Source organism: Gymnoscopelus microlampas (genome assembly GCF_963454915.1).
Source record: "Gymnoscopelus microlampas genome assembly, chromosome: 3".
NCBI lineage: Eukaryota > Metazoa > Chordata > Actinopteri > Myctophiformes > Myctophidae > Gymnoscopelus > Gymnoscopelus microlampas.
In genome coordinates, this window is record NC_139940.1 from 23195540 (window position 1) to 23213172 (window position 17633).

At 41.1% G+C, this 17633-nt stretch overlaps 1 protein-coding gene across 3 annotated transcripts in view; it reads right to left on the reverse strand.

Annotated features, from left to right (window-relative positions):
* plcl2 (phospholipase C like 2) overlaps nt 1–17633 on the reverse strand; it is a 40989-nt gene that overhangs the window by 17924 nt on the left and 5432 nt on the right. For all 3 annotated transcript variants that reach the window (XR_014600503.1, XM_084053091.1, XM_084053090.1), the window contains exons 3-4: nt 4487–6970; nt 2261–2464 (exon numbers count right to left, since the gene is read on the reverse strand). Coding sequence is in view for 2 of the 3 variants with exons in the window: in XM_084053091.1 (XP_083909217.1) it covers nt 2261–2464; nt 4487–6970 (2688 nt within the window). In the remaining variant the exon portion in view is untranslated. The remainder of the gene's footprint in view (nt 1–2260; nt 2465–4486; nt 6971–17633) is intronic.

Here is a 17633-nt window from a genome sequence, read left to right on the forward strand (position 1 = left end):
ATAGTAATCATTACCATAGTGTTTGTTCAGTAAGGGGTCTCTCTCTGCCTCTCCAGCTTTTAAGTAAAACAGAAAATCTGTTTTCAGGTCAGGATACAAATTGTATCCAATCAGGAGAGAGAACCCATACATGAGACAGGATAAACAAGTGAAATTGGAAGTGGTGACACAAAGAAGTGAGCAAACAAAATATTATATATATATATAACACTATATAATTATAAAATTGAAGCTGTGCATGTGGTCTCCCAGGGTTCTATACATGGTTCGTTCCGAAAAAGAAAATGGAGACGCAATTGCAAGCTTGTCGGCTATTTTTGCCGAATGTTTGCCTATTTTAACCAAGAATAGGGACGCTAAAGTTCATGTGGTTACCGTCAGTACTGTTGCTTTAAGACTCATCAAGTAAGCCTTGCCCAGCCATGTGTCTCCCGTTTCTGTAGCGTGAGTCAGCTTGATGTGCAAGTACACCCCCTGGACATGACGCTAGTATGTGGCAGGGATTTACCCCCATATCCAACCCTTGATGCTGAGTGCCATGCAGGGAGGCATTGGGTCCCAGTCTTTGGTATGACCCGGCCGGGGTCTTTGCTTGGATTTGATGATCAATCAATTCAATCAATCAATTGGAGGGCGATGCCGAGTAGGTAGCAACAGGTTACGCAGTGACGTCTAACTTGTTGATCTGTTCTTTTTGACACGCAAAACCCTACCTAGTGTAAAGAGCCAAGAGACTAAATCCTAACAGCGAATACAGTGAATGCACGCGTGAGGTAATCCAATTCCTCTAAATTATTTCAACCGTGGTTGCCAGGCAATTCAACTGCTCAGATTTTCTACTCATGCTGAAAAACGTCCACACAAACAACAATTTTGTTGTTGTGTTACTGACTGTGCCGCTGTGCGCGCTTGAATTCTTTTCTGGAACAATATCAAATTTTAACAGATTGACCGGACGGTCACTAATCATGGCTGAACAGCTGGAAATCAGCCAATACCGATCGCAGGTCAATTGCTCAGTGCATCTCTAATAGTATATGTGAACAATTAACCAACATACATCTGCATATTATAACCAACATCAATCAATAATAGGCAACAAAGAGTGATACAAGGAATGAGGAATGACAGGGGTGAGAGTCTGAAAGGGTGAGTTTTCAGGCAGAAATGGGGAGTGCGTCTACAGTCCTGACAAGAGAGGGGAGTTAATTCCACAGTTTGTGAGCCAGGAGGGGGAAGAGTCTAGGATTGTTGGCCAGGGTGTCATAGTGAAGGGAGGGACAGACTTCTTGTATTAGCTGAATTGAGTGTGCAGTGTGGGAAGGGGTGGATCATCATCCTGAAGGTAAGGGGGTACCATGGACTTGATTGCATTGTAGGTCATCACAGTGCCTTGAATTAGGCAGCAACTGGAAGTCACTTAAGTGAACACAGAAGGGGGATGTGGAAATTTAGGAGGATTTAAGACCAGTCGTGCCACTGCGTTCTGGATCAGTTGTAGGGGTTTGAGAGAGCATGACGGGATCAGTCGTAGGGCTTTGAGGGTGCATGCCAAAGAAAGGTGTTCTGCTTTCGTTGTATTTTGTGCATGATGCAAAAACAAACACAAATGCCAAAGTTTGAATGTCTTCAATGAAAATGTAATAAATATTCTGCAATCATTGATTAGCCTAAAGTTGAAACAATTAATGGTTGAAATTAGATCAAATGACATGAACTCTAATCCATAATCACACAATCAAAGTGGCTCTGTGCTTGCTCCAAATTGTCACAGGATTATGCAGGGGTTTTAGTCTACTGAAACAAAGTATAATGCGTTTACAACAACATGCTGAGAATCCGTACAAGTGCACAGGATGTGCTGACAGTAATGGCTTCGTCAGTGGCATGTTGCATAACTTCAATCCATTGTCAACAACATTGATTGTACTACTTAACACAGCGGTTATATAACCCTCCCTCCACACATTTCAGTACACCCAAAAACCCAATTATTGATTGATACACACCCCAAACATGTTGTTGTATTTATACATTATGTTTTTGTATGATGAGAAGTGTGCAGTAATTTAATTTAATAGGGATTAGAATTAGCATTGACTGAATAATGTTAAGCAAATATGATAGAATATAGAGAAGTTGACAGTACAATTTATCTAAGACGTATAATGTCCCACTATTCTTTCAGCAGTGGTGAGTGAGTCTCTCAAAGAACAATGCTTTCAGCAGATGCAGTATCCGTATACTGACATCTACTCACCATGTCATAGGTGGTGATGACCTTCTTGAGGACCTCCGTCGGTGGCGCCTGGGGTTCTAAGGTAGGGTACTGGTCTTTGAGGTTGAATAACAGAAGGGGGTTGTTGTCGGTTCCAATCAGCCGAGGGGAAAGGGCCAGAATGCACTGTTTCAGGTTAGCCACAGCAGACAGGCCACAGAGCTCTTTGAACGGAACTATGGCGTTCTGCAGACAAAGAAGGAAAGGGGACATTTGGTAATGGGTTAGCGCATGTAAAACAAAAAAAAAAGAATGACAAATATATTGAAAAGTGATGGGAAAAAATATCAATGAATAGTGATATAATAAGTAGAACTAGATTAAAGCAATTCATGATTTGTCCGGCAATATTGTCATACTGTCCTGATTACAATGTAATATAATATAATAAAAGAGTTTGCTTTATTTTGTTTACATTAGACGCAAATACCTAATAGCTTTTTCACCTCTCTCTCTTAAAAGACACTATGAAACATCCATACAATGATATTGTGAGTTTATGTTAGAAGATGTTGGCCTATTAGAAACAATAGTAGCAGCTCACCCAAACCCGAAGCTTAGGGAAAACAAAATCATATTGAAAGTATACAGCCCTTTAAAAAGATAAGAGGGAATGGTAAATGGTGGAACAAATCAAGGTGTATTATGTGTGCGTTGCGTTCAACTTATTTTATTAATAGTATGTGCTAATGCTAAAACAAAAATCTTGATTCAACTTAAATTCTTCAAACTTTCAACACCATGCTCATCCTGTTTAGAGGTGTGAGTCATAGAAGCTATCAGGAAGTGGTGGAGAGAACACTTGTGTGTCTGTGAGAAGTTTCATTTTAACCCATTAAGACCAGGAACATTTTTAGATTTCTTTGGCTATTCAAAAATAGCGCTACGAGCTTGTAGATCTGCAAAAAAAAAAAAGTAATCTTTGCTTCTGGAGGTCCCTAGAACAAAATATTTTACAAATGTTCGCTTAAAAAAAATATATATATTTTCACGATTTTTCAAAAATAGCAAATCTACAAGCTCATAGAGCGGCACTCGCGCCGCGCTATGAGCTTGTATATGTGCTATTTTTGAACAGCTCAACAATATTGTTCTACTCACTACGATTGAAGCATGGACATGCAATGACCTACCAAGACACACACAACATAACCTTCCTGTGAAAACACAAATCTATACAACATAAACAACCAGTGGGACAAACAATGATGGAGGACGCCCCGGATGTGTGGAAGTCTCAAGGCCAGTGGCTTTGTTATCATACAATGACTGTGATGCAAACAGAGCAAGTAAAATAAATCCTAATAGACAGCATGAAATGAGCCACCACAACAGACCAACCGCAGAGTGTTGTGACAGTAACTAATAGCCAGGATTTCCTTCTGAATATTATTTCTTTGTTTGATGTTCAGAGACTAAAAATATTTAGGACCAAAATGGAAGGCACACATGATGTAATTATTGTGTTCGTAAGTACTGCAGTCAAACACTCAATAAATGGAAGTGAGTAGGACCTAACCCTAAAAATCAGATGTTGTGTTCAGGTTTGTAATGCAAGTGAAATCAACAGTTTGATGTAAAATACTATGTGCATTCTTTGTGATCTTCTAGATCTAGTTGTCCAAACTAAAAGGTAGCATTCATTTCCATGTTCGTTTTCCATGATATTCACAGCATGAAATATTGTGAACTACAAACAATTAGGGGCATAAGGCTCTAAGTGCAGCATCACTTTGTCCTATTTAAATATTATTAAAACCTGTTACCTGGATCTCTAAATACAACCCCATCGGCTTGCTACTAAAAACGGATTTGACCAGGCTACCTCTGAGCTTTAAGTCTCCCTGAATCTGTCTCGACTGTTATGCAACACATACGGATTAGACCAAATCTGATTAAATCAAGCCTGGTGCCGTTACTTTTTTTGGGGTGTTTCTTTTGCATTTTTCTCGTACCGAAAAGGAGCTTTTCCCCCCTTTCTTTTCTCTGATGCTCCACAACCTTTGTAGTAAATCTGGCTATGATCTATGCTGGACGTGGGGCTCAATTTTCTCATAATCTCTCTTTTGGGAGCAGAACATTCCCATGCTTGGAGATAGAATAACAAGCAGTTCATACAGCACATTCATATTTATGTTGGACCTGTTCCTGGGTGAATTGGTTTAGCCAAGAAGCATATGAGAGCAAATTTATATTTTGAGCTCTTACCTGCATGTTTTCTCTCAGGTCTGTCGCCTCCCTAAGTGGCTGCATTGCAGTCTTGAAGACATCATCCACGGCCTTTATCAACAACACTCTCATGGTGGCATATTCTCTACTTCGCTTGCCCTTTCGTACTGACAGTCCTCTTTTATGGGGCTTTCCACCTCCTCTTCGATTGGTTATGGCCACGTGAACAAACAACCAGGCATGTGGCAGAACCTCACCTGTCAGTGACTGTAGGGGTATGTGTCTGAAACCCGGCTGGAGACACTCAAACGGAATTGTATACTGGCCAATGAACTCATCACCAATGTAGTCATCGTCTAGCACCACAAAGCGCACCACGGCCAGCTCAGGGAGGTTGATCTGAAACTCAAAACTTTCATCAAACAATGGGTTGTCTCCATTTTGGTTGACAGTTTTAGTCCTTTGCTCAGCACAGTCAGCGGGAATGCCATGAATCTCCACGTAGACGTAAGGGTCTACCACGTCACCTTTGGCACCTGAGCCTTTGGGTTTGGGAAAGTTTTGTCCACTGATGATCTTGATGTGTAAGAGCTGTGGGGACACGCCTGGCACTGAATCTTTAGTATTGGCACTGAAATATGATACCTGCTCCCTCATGATTGCCGGACGCAGCACATAGCCACAGTTCCCATTTTGACGGAACCAGCCAATATTCAAATCCATCATCAGGCCAGGGGTCTGGTAGTTCATTGCCACTATCTGGCAACCACACTTCCAAAAATCTTGAGGATTCATGTTACTAGAGTCAATCCGCATCGGACTGGGGTAGACTCTGGCCAGGAATTTCTTGTTGTAGTTGACAAAGTCACCTGGGAAATCACTGGCGCAACGACTGGCAAAGACTTCATTGAAAGAGCAAAGTTCCCAGGGCTTCTGACACTGAAAAGACGTTGAAAAGTCTTTGAACTCTACTGACTTGCACAAGGTCACAAGTTCAGAGAGGTCTTTAGACAGCTGGAACTTCTTGGGTGCAATGGTCTGCTGCTCCACAGACTCGATGCTCGTCCTTTGGGACATCTCAGCCCCCTCATCTTCATCCGTCACCTCTCCTTCTGAACCAGTGCAGCTGGTGCCCAGTTTCTTGCCCTTCAGCAGGATCTTCCCCTTCAGCACAGAGGGAGACGGCAGGTAGCAGTCCTCAGGTTTGGGAGCATCTAGATGGATCTTGTCCCCAAGGATCTTTTTCAAATGCTGAAACATGACTTGCTGCTGATTTAAGGAACAGTGGTTTTCCAGACACAGTATGAGTGGGAACTCAGACGCAACAAAGGCATATTTGTTGATGATGTCAATGACACTGCGAAAGACTATCTGCGAGGTCATTGTGTGGCCAGTGTAAATGACGGGTTCATTGTCAGGTCCATCCCAAACATCTAGCTCTACACTGCGGCAGCCCATTTTCAGAGCACGGATATAGCCTGTTATATCAGATGGCCCTCTAAACTGGTCCTCAATCAGGTATGTGTTATGTGAAGCATTGATGTAATAGTGGGTCAAAGGCTGGTTCATGTCCTGGCACACCGTTTTATGTTCAGGGTCAAATATATGGCACTCTGGCGACATAAGGTAATTTGTAAACCCATCGAGGGAAAGCCAGCCTTTAAGCTGTCCCTCTTTTGAGGGCTCGTAATTCTGAATGACCTCTAAGCTAGTGTCTTCGCTAACTTGGGCCATACCCTGCTCTGCCTCCAGAAATATCATCAAGTCCTTAGTATCAAGAAATTCTTTATTGCTGGAAAATTGAACTAGAAGGAAGTAGATTTCTGGTCTGGTGCAGAGGTCATGAAAGACTTCAATGAATTCCTCCTTGGTCACGTCAGAACCTACTTTGTCTTTAGCTTTGTGAAACTCCTTGAATTTGAGCTCTATTTTAACATTTTTAAGTCCCGGGTTTAGATTTTTGACCAGCTGCACAGCAGCACATATGCTTATTTGTTTGCTGTCCTTAACATCTGCTTCATCAAACAGTTCACCAAGCCAAGAGGAACGCATGTTGTTCTGACTGCTCTCTATCATATTCAATGTGTGTTTTCCATAGGATATCAGGTACCTCAACCCTGTAACCCATATGTTGGCCACGTCTGCAGAGTTTGCCACAAGGTCCAATGACTCATAGTTCTCACTGTATATGATAGAAAAAGCACAGTCTTCTGATATCTGGTCATAGGTTCCATTGGTTCTAAAAGTGTCCGTGTTCTTCCCTGTCCGAACTTCCTTGATTGACTTGATGTCGATTTTGGCTTTTTCTGACTCCTTCTTCGAGGGCTCCCACCTCAGAGACTGCATGTCCGCATCTAGCAGAAAGTATCGGTGGTAAATGCGAGAGTTGGAACGCACTTTCTTCAGCTCTGAACCATCCACCATTGCATTAATGCAGTCACTCGCGCTGCTGATTTTCTTCTCCGTAGGCATGCTGCTGAATGACACAGTCTTCTTCCTCTCCCTACGTTGCCTGGAGCCATCCTGTAGAGGAGGAGAGAAGGCAAAGGAGTATGAATACTAAATAAAATGAATACAAAACATTACGGCCGATATTGGCCTACCACAGATAATATATCAGCAGATATAGCAGCCGAGAAAAAAAAGAAATCTAAATGAGATTTAAAAGGCTTCAATCTCATCGCTAAGCAAAAAAACAGCACCTGAAAGAAAGGCTGTTGATCATTCAGTGTGGTACAATGCGATTGTGTTTGGAGTGACTTCATTTTACAGAAATTTAGGTCCTTGAGCTTTGTGTGAAAGGATTTTATTTTACCTACAAGGCTCGCTTTTTCTAGAACTAGAAAAAGTGCTCCTTAGAGCACAGGTCTCCGTCAGGTCAGGTAGGTTATTGTGGGACAGCAATGTTCGGAATTCACCAAGCAGGATGAAATATGAAAAATTGATCTGTCTTTATCACTTGACTATTGAGATAATGTGTACAGATTTGCGTGATGTTTGGACAAAACTTGTAGTAGTAATATAAAAAAAAATGTTTCGCAAAAAAATTACAATCAGCCTCCTGGTGGCGCTATAATAGTACAATGTTAAAAGGGTGGCGTTTGTTCCTCAACATGCGGATATGCGTGCAAAGTTTCACCCCAATTTGAGGCTGCATTCATTTGAGGCATTTTGTTCAAAACGGGCCACTTTGCAAGCTTTAGACGTCAATCTTAGCCAATCAGGATGGAATATGAAAGATCTACCAGATCTGTCTTGATCACATGACTACAGAGATCATGTGTACCGAATTGTGTGAAATTTGGATAAAATCGGAAGGAGTGATATAAAACAATTTGTTTTATACAAGTCGGCATCCTGGTGTGAAATATTGGGGCAGAGGTTCTGCTCTGGCATCCAGGGAGTGTGTGTGCAGAGTTTCGCTGCGATCAAGCCAACAGTGCTGGAGATTAGCTGATATCACACTCACACACACACACACACACACACAGTGCAAAACATAGTCTCGGCCATGCCTTCGGCCTGGCGGAGACAATAAGAGGGGATCGATTCACAGCACACTACAAAAAGGCATAGATATGGACGACTGCTTCAAGAAATAGGCCCATCTGCTTTCATGTCTTCTTGGCAAAGGTACTAAATATTACTGTGGGCATAAAAACCACCAGGCTGGCTGCTTGCTGATTCACTCTCTGTCCTTCTGTTAAGGGTGTTTTCTGGTGTCTGGAGACACAGTCTCCTTTTAATCCTAACCTCTCTGAGCCCAAGAGAAAGGACCATTTAACTGAAAAGAGCTCAATTAGAAACATAATTAGGCAACTTAATTGAAGTGCAAAACTCTTGATTCTGGAGAAGCATGAACCAGCGAAAATACCATCTTGTTAAATAGAATCATCCAATGCATGAGTTACGAATATGGAGGATGAGCAGCTTGGATCCTCCAGTTCCCAGCTCTCACATCATCACCCACTTATGCCAAGATGCTTTCTGTCACACTGGTGTTTGTTGTTTTTCACACTTATACTCCGAGTTAATCATACTAGGACAGCGACCTTCGGGCGCCGGCCTATTTGAGGACACGCATGTCGAGAACGACGCAAGTCGTTACATTTATACTGGCTTGCGGCACAAATGGTCCAATCAGTTCAGCCGATCAGTTAAGCCGACGGTTCGGGTTGGCCAATCAGAGAAGCCGATGCATACAATCTCCCGAACACTCAGAAAATTCCCCTTTCTCAGACCTGCATGCCGAGTTACAGATATTCGTTATTCCATTCGGCTCTGCATACCTCAGGGTTATATGTGACACACACGCCAGGTTTGAGACCGAACAGTCAGACGCTGTCTGAGTTATGCCAGTGACAAATGTTGTGTGACAGACAGAGATTCCATGAATTACAGTATAAAATATATATAATATATATATATGAGAGCTGTCAGTTGGTCTTCTGTAGTCAAGCCAACCTACTAAATCTGAGCAAAAGATTGACTTCATATCAGTATCATGTGTATCATAATAAGACTAGATATTGTCTGGGATTGTGGTGTTAAAGGCTGCATTGTTTTCGAAACTTATCAGACCGTGAAATTTTAGTGAGTTTTTCTAAGAAAAATATTGCATTTGATCCTCACATCTCACTCAGGCTGTGACTAATGCGTGCTACCCAGACCTCACCCCTCACCTTATCAAGCGGATTTTCCTTAATGTGTGAACGCATCTGATTCTCCTGTTGTATGCTACATGTGTGAACGACCAACACCGGACAATGTCCTGACCTGATTCCCCGGACATTTTCCAGTGTTCATATGTGAAGGTGGCTATAGACGTCTGACGTCACAGGCTGGCCTGTGTATGTACAGTATACATATCACTTTATTCAGATTTTACATGCGGTTTTAAAACATCAGGAGGTCCTCTCAAAACCTTGGATATTTGTGGCCTAGTCTACCAGTTTTTTCTTACACTGTTTAGAACTGTGTAGCCTATTCAACCTAGTGTGTTCAGTGTAAGATGCTTTGAATAAAGACATGGGAATCAAATATACAACCTTACAAGTCATCAATATAAAAGGTTACAATTAAATCTAAATTATATTGTACATGCAGAACAGAATAACATCCCATATAACATAGAACAATGGGGCTGCCTGGGCTGAAATATTAATACCTTTTGTCCTTCCTGGTCCCCCCTCTGTATTTCCGGAGAACATTTAATTACCATGCATCATCAGCTATTGGGTTGGCTGGTGTTAAACTGTATATAGATATATATTTTTGGGGCGGTGTAGCCGCCCCCTATAAGTGAGTTTTGGACACCGACCAAAAGATTTGTATACCCCCTAACCCTTCCATTGTTAATGCAAATCGATACTTTTGCAAAGTCAGCCAATCACATTACAGCTAGTGTCATCACCACTAACTGTAATGTGATTGGCTGACTTTGCAAATTCAGGACTGTGATTGGCTAGCGAAACACATGACACATGTGCAGCCCTATGAATAGCAGTATGGACTTTAAAAAAAGTAACTTATCCTTTTTTTAAAGTGAGTCATGTTGTGATGACCACACACCGCCCACTTCACACTGGGTGTGATTTTTTTAAATCATGGAATAAGAACAAATATTTCAAAATGTGTGGAATATAAAAGGTATTGAGCAGTCGGTGCACAAACTTTCAGACCAATACAATGCATGAGACCAGAGAAAATAAAATCACGTTCTTACAGAATGCGTAAGAAAAGTTTGATCATCCTCCTCAGGTAGAACTTTGTTGCAAACATGCTGTGCCATGAAGAGGATAAACACAGCAGAAACAGATGGAGAACAGACATACTGTCAAACTGGGAATGGTATCCAACCTTAGCCGAAAATAGCTGCTCTACAACAAGCCCTGGCAGAGATTAATTAAAAACCTTGCAGTCTCCTTTCCATGGATCGACACCTTGCATCCCTGTTCACCAAAACCTTCCTCTGCGTCCAGAGTTGTTCATGTTATGGATATGAATATGATTATGTAATGATAGTAAAGATGAGAACATTTTAAACAGAACATGACATACTTTTAAATGGGAGCCGTTTGAGCAGAGCAGACCTTAATAATAAATCGATTGAAGAGCGAGTTAGCGATAGGAAGGACTTATTCCTCTACCCCAAAATAAGGCTGGAGGGGCTTCGTCAGTCCTTTGTGCCGCTTGCCATGAGAACGTATAACACGGCACGTAATATGTCTGCATACTTTCACATTTATTGACAAGTGTCTCTTGTTCTGCACCAGGCAGGATTATTGTACAAGGCGAATACATCTGTATACTTTATATTTGTCGAAGGTGTATTTATTGTGATGTTGTGATGTTATTCTTCTGTACCCATTGTACATCTTGTCCTTATCTGTAACTTGTACTGCTGTGCTGGTTCTGGCACCTGAATTTCCCTCGCAAGATCAATAAAGATATCTATCCATCTATTTATCCAAAGCACTTTGCATTCACCCATTCACACACCGAGAGCAGAGGTGGAAACCATGCAAGGCACCAATCTACTCATTGGGAGCAGGTAGGGGTTCGGTGTCTTGCTCAAGATCACTTCCGACACCAACCGAGGGGGGAGCCGGGGATCTAACCGGTAACATTCCCGATTCCCAAGCGGTCGCTCTACCTCCTGAGCCACTTCCAACAGACTGATCTGCCAAGCTTTGACTAGTCTGTGTAAGCAATAGGTTAAACAGCTAACTCTTATTTTACAACTACTACTAATGTAGTAATATAACAGGATAATTTACCTGTAAAATTCCTTGAAATTAACTACAAAATGACAGACACAGACATAATCTCAACCATTAAAACCGGGAACGCATCTGTGTAACCACTTAAACCACTATTTTATACTTTGGCTATTCAAAAATAGAAGATTATTTGTGACGGAGAAGTTGAAGGGCGGTGAGGCAAGTGGGCGCGGCCCCGTGAAATTCTCGTGCTTGTTTCGTGCACACACGGCAAGAGCTGGATTGTAGCTTTTTTTCCCCCGCTACGCTCAGGAGGACAAAACAATAATGATCGCGCCGTGATCCCTGCTGATCCGAGCGAGAACGCCGGCGTCAACCGCTGCCCGTCTGAAACGACCGTAACACTGTAAATCGGTGCTTGGAGGAAATCGGTGCTTGGAGACGTGTCACTTCTCAAAGCATTTCTATGGTACTGTATACTCTGGCTTACACTGTAGTGTAAATAATAGGGAGGCGTGCTTTTTATCTACCTTGGAACTACCCAGCACTGTGTCACCCCAACAGCAGCAAGCAGAGTAGTTTGTGCCTTGTGCACTATAGACAGATAAATTGAGAAAATAGTCTACATGTATACAAAATAAACCCAATTCCTTTATGCAGTCTGTGCTTAAGGAGGTTCATGAGGTTACTGGACAGATTTAAGTCGATATGCATGACTGCAGTTAATCCGTTGTGATCTGAAAAAGAATGTGGACTTTAACCACACTTTAGTTCTATAGCTGTTGCTTGCTAGGTACCATTCTAGTTATGTGACGACAAGCTCCAGCCATCCTGGTCAGGATATCTTATCTTCCACTCGATCATTAATCTATTATCTTCTGAAATATGTATATAACACACACACAATTTTATTATCATGTAAAACCTTCTTCTTTAGAAATGTATTGGCAAAAATATTCAAGGCAAGTCAGCAAAACAAAGGCGTAGGCTAATTATCATATATTGTTATTTCTTAATAATAGTTCAATCAAACTTGCATGATGGGGAAACAACAATTTTTATATCTATACATACCACCATAATAAATGTGCGTGCAGTGCACACACAAGAGAAAAGAGCCAGAGAGAATGAGTGAAAGAGAAAATCTACCCAACTGCGCCATCCCATAGGGATCTGTGTGCATCAAAATCCCCAAGTGGACTCATTGCTTGTTTTTCTGGCTCAATGGGTAGAACGGACTATCCATCTGTACAACTGAGGGCATCACGAGGGACTCCAGGCTATCTGGTCCAGAGAAATATACCTACACCACAATGGTGAGCATCGCCATCTTATGTATGTTTCTTTTACTTGTGGTGAGCATCACCATTTCACTGCATTTCGCTACATTTCACTGACAAGTTTATGGAGGGTCAATCCAATCATCAAACCTTACACTGGAAATTGTATGTTCATGAAGAGCCATGCAAATATCTTGCAGCCCTATTAGCACATAAATACAGCCCCTGAAGCATTTCAATCCACAATTTCAGTTGATAAATCATAAGCCAATCGCCTGAGAGAAGATATAGGCCCTGTTTAGACGACAACAGTCTCTAGAGAAACGGCAAAATAAAATATCAGATGTGCCTTCCGTTTAGATGGCGTTATCGGGGGTTGAAAACATAACAAAGTGAAAACCCCTTCCAGATTGGAAATCTTTGAAAAAGCTCTGCCTCGCGTCTCCATGTAAACGGGCAACACGGGGGAATCCGCAAAATGTGTGATGTCATGGACCACGTCGCGCATGCTACGTAGTATGCCATTACATTGGTGCAGAGCCGTAGAACCACGCTGCATTGGTATGTAAACAAACACCACCTAGCCACCTAGTATGCGAACTACAGTGTTCTCAATCACTGTTGCGCCTCCGTCTAAATGCAGAATAAAAAGTGAGAACGCAACGGCACTTTGTCGTTTTCTCTAGAGACTGTTGTCGTCTAAACGTGGCCATAGAATGGTAATACGGGGACCTTTGCTTGTCATTGCTTTGTAGACAGCTGACAAGTGATTAATGCTGTATTAACTTGAATGTACAGCAGTGGCGTACCCACCATAGAGGCAGGGCAGGCGGCCGCCTGCCCAACTAAAATCTAGCCTCCCCTAGAAAATAAAGTAAAAGACTGAAAAACAGGCAGTGAAAAGAATCCAAAGAGAATAGTGGCCGTCGGACCTCCTCGTCCATACACGCGGGCAGGCAGCCAATCACTACCGTATCCATTCAGCAGAGCGACGTCGACTATAGTGATGCAAATGTCTGCCTTTATCTTCATGGGGTGCCAGGAGTGCCAGGTGTGGGGGTCTGGGCCATCACCTGTACTCACCTGGCATAAAAGGGGCTCTGAGTCTGAGTCGAGAGCAGCTTGAGCCATTAAACTACAACATGAAGAGACCACCGCTGAATAATTGATTGATTGATTATACTTGCATATTGCTTTTATTAATGTTTTTTCAGTTTTGTAGTCAGTGTAGTGTTGTTGTTAACCTGTTTCCCCCAAGATTTCCCCCCAACATTTTTCCACGAGTGGGGGGGGGGGGGGGGGGGGTTAGGTAGAGAAAAAAATCTCGCCTGCCCTAAATGTAATTTCTGGGAACGCCACTGATGTACAGTAGCGGAGCTGATACAATTGACCATGGATTTGGTCTGCATGATAACTGTAGGCTAAACATCAAGTGACATTTGTATGCAACATGATCAACAAGTTTACCAGACAAAGGAGAACACAACTTAATTCATTTAGCAATTCATATAGATACAGCAACATTATTATTTTTGTATGAGAAAATAGAAGTACATTTAATTTGGTCAGAGGCTGGATAAAATCAGGCTCCATATAGATTCCCTTCTTTCAAAACCAAAGACTGACCTTTTACATGGTGCCCTGAAGGCAGACATGATCAATACAATTACAAAAATGTACTCCATAGTTACACATTCACACATGCATGCTATAGTATAGGCAAGGACCACTGCAATAGTCTGCTTAAATACTTTAAGTTTCAAATGAAGGACATCTTTTGTGGTGTTTACAAGAGTCTCCAACTAACCTATAAGCGTATTATAAGCATATCATTTTGTTATTAGAATTGTACTTCTCATCAGTACCATATCTACTGTATGCTCTTCAAATGAAGACCCTTTTAATATCTGGTATGGACTGAATGTCCAAAATAAATTGAATGAGAAAACCTTTGAAATTAATTATTGTGCTTCCATATAGGGATGTCCGATATTATCGGCCTCCCGATATTATCGGCCGATATTAGCATAAAAATTGATATCGGGAAAATATCGGTATCGGTTTTTGAAAAAAAAAAAGATTTTTTTTTTTTTGCTTTATAAATAAGTTACAGGAGTTCTTACTGTATATGGTGTGTGTGATATGAAATTTGAGCTTACCCACACAATAATCCCCGCATATATCGGTATCGGTTGATATCGGTATCGGTAATTAAGAGTTGGACAATATCGGTATATCGGTTATCGGTAAAAAAGCCAATATCGGACAACCCTACTTCCATACGCATGTGCAGGTCAGCTTAATCTTGACTTTGTAACCTACAACGGGCGCATTTTTACGGCCACGGTAAGATTTAATATTTCACAGGACAGGACCTTGAGAATATGTCATCAACCACAGCCAATATACTGACATTTTGATTAATTACAAGAAGCGTTTCTCATTTCAGATTGCGTGCATCATTTCCCAATCAAGAAAAAAAGGCCAACGCCTACTTAGATGTAAGGGGATGAGGATAGGGAGGGCTGCTACGCTCCAATGCTCTGTCCTATTAAGTACATTGCAAAAATGTGTGCCTCACTCTTCTGCAACTTAATCGTACATCTATCCTTCTATAAATCACGCAAATCTCTGTGTGAGTGTGCGTGAGTCTGTCATTTGCGGATCTCGAGAACCATCCAACCGATCGTCCTCAAACCCGGCATGCATATCGCTGAAAACCAGAGGGAGTGCGGTGCCCGTGTGAAGTTGGTCGGAACGGCAGTTGTCCAGAACCACCAATCCGACCAATATGCCAATAAATGGGCATAAATAGAGATCCAGTCTCCAGATCGCCCAGCCCTACTGTCTGCCCATTATGGGCAGACAGTATGACTTTTTTTGCCTCGACAACGATTAAGTGGGTCAGACTAATCGATTTAGTCGATTATATTTTTTTTTGATGATTCGTTGGAATAAAGAAATAAAAACAAAATTAAAATTGATTATTCAATTAACCTACATGTATATGAGCAAGATTAAGTCAGAGGTTCTAATGTCGGTTTCGATATATTTTTGATGAATTGCCCAGCCCTAGCAGACAGATACAGAGATCTTCATATTATAGGGCATAAAAGGGACACACGTGTAACATGCAGACTTGCGAGGTGCATCGTTGCTCCGTTCCGCGCCAAACTTGGCATAAACACTGGTCAGGGATCTGCCATCAGAATAGCCACACCAGGGGCCATGTGTGGCCGGCCCCTGGTGTGGTCTTGATTCTCCACATTCCAGCTTCTATTTTGAAATATTGATCAAACTGTCTAAGGTAGTTGAATAAAATACTGTAGCTGAATTGTTGGCAGTTTTATGTGCTTTGAGTATAGCACTTTATCTAACCGTTTTTAAACGTGTTTTTAAAGCTGTATGACATTAGGCTTATTAGGATAACCCATCTGGGCATAAGGGCAGAAATAGCCATGTCTTACAATTAATTTAGCAGAAGTGTGATCACTGCTAAGTCATTGAGCTACCCTTGAAACAACTGCCTGCTGCCAGTCCCACTTCACTTCATCCCCAGACAAGTAATTCAGTGTCACCTGAGCAAGCACACGAAGAAATAAGGCTTCATGCATGGGAATGAGTGTAAGCCGGCTTACACTTTGACAGATCTTTAATCAATCAATCATGTCAATATCCAGTGGAACTGGTTAACACTGCTGGATATGGACCAGACACCTGAACCACCTGGACAATTAGGTAATGCTCAAGCCGCCTCTTGGAAAGATTACTTTCACAGGTCATCCACCTTAGGAAGAGGAACAGGTTGAGTGTGTGTCAAACAGACAACCTGATTTTGGCAGATTTATAAAGTTTAAGTGGTAATAAGCCTGAGTTTTAAATAAATGAATTGATAACAACAGTCAGTTAATACATATAGCAATAATAGCTTTTTCCAATGGAAAACTTAATTGAATTCACCAGAAGCCAAAATATTTAGTTCAGTTTAGTTTTACACAACTTCTTAAGCAAATACTCTGGTCTGCAATTTCTAGACGAAGACTGGAATTCTACCTTCTGTATTTTGTAAAAAATACTATTATATATATATATATATATATATATATATATATATATATATATATATATATATATATATATATATATATATATATATATATATATATATATATATATATATATATATATATATATATATATATCAGGCTGTCAACGTGTTTTTAAATCAGAATTAACTTCCAAAAAATGTAAATGCATCTCTCTTCTTGATGGAAGATATCTGATATTGATTGATTGATCATATCCATCTACTGTATATTCCGGTGTGCTTGTCTATTAATCAATAAATCCAATGGAAGAGAGATGTCAACTAGACGTACAGAATGCGGACATAATCTGATGTGATGTCAGCAGGTCAGAGCACTGTATGCTGATTATGTAAGTGATTATTATCAGCTTACTATGGAAATGCTGAATATTTCCAGCCTGTCAGAAATAATAATATTTATAATCAAAAAGATGATTGGATAGTGTTGTCAAACTATACAAGCTAATTTAGGCCTAATATCATAGTCTTACAATGGAGAGCATGCCCACCAGGAGGGGCACGGCTTTGGCGTTGACGCATTTGCCGGTCTGATCAATAGTGAATATATTTGGGGTGAAACACCAGTTTTGTTGTAGGCATCGGCTTCCCTGATTGGCCAACCGGACCCATCGGCTTCACAGATTAGCTGAGCTTTGTGTCACGTTTGTGCTGCAGCAATATTGGTTGTGTGTAGAATAGAACTCCATTCCTGCATGCTCATGTATAGTACAGTGGGTTTTGTCATGCAGTTACAGTATCCACAAATAGGCCTATAGGCCTAGCAAAATAGGTCGCCCATAAATATGGGTCACATAGTCTGACTTCACAAATAATTAGCCTAGTATAAAAAAGTATAATGGTCACAATGTTTTAGCATTTTAAGAATCTTTCAAAATGATTTCTTTATAGCGAAAATAGACGATCTACAAGATCACAAACTGTCATGAAGAGGTTTTGCAGCATGTCTATTTCTTCGTAATTTGATGTATGTATCATATATCAATGAAGAATATAGGGCTTAATTGGTAATTTGATGGCAATGTGTACCTGTGTTATTTTAATGCAGGCTAGTAAAAATAAGGCAACATAAACACATA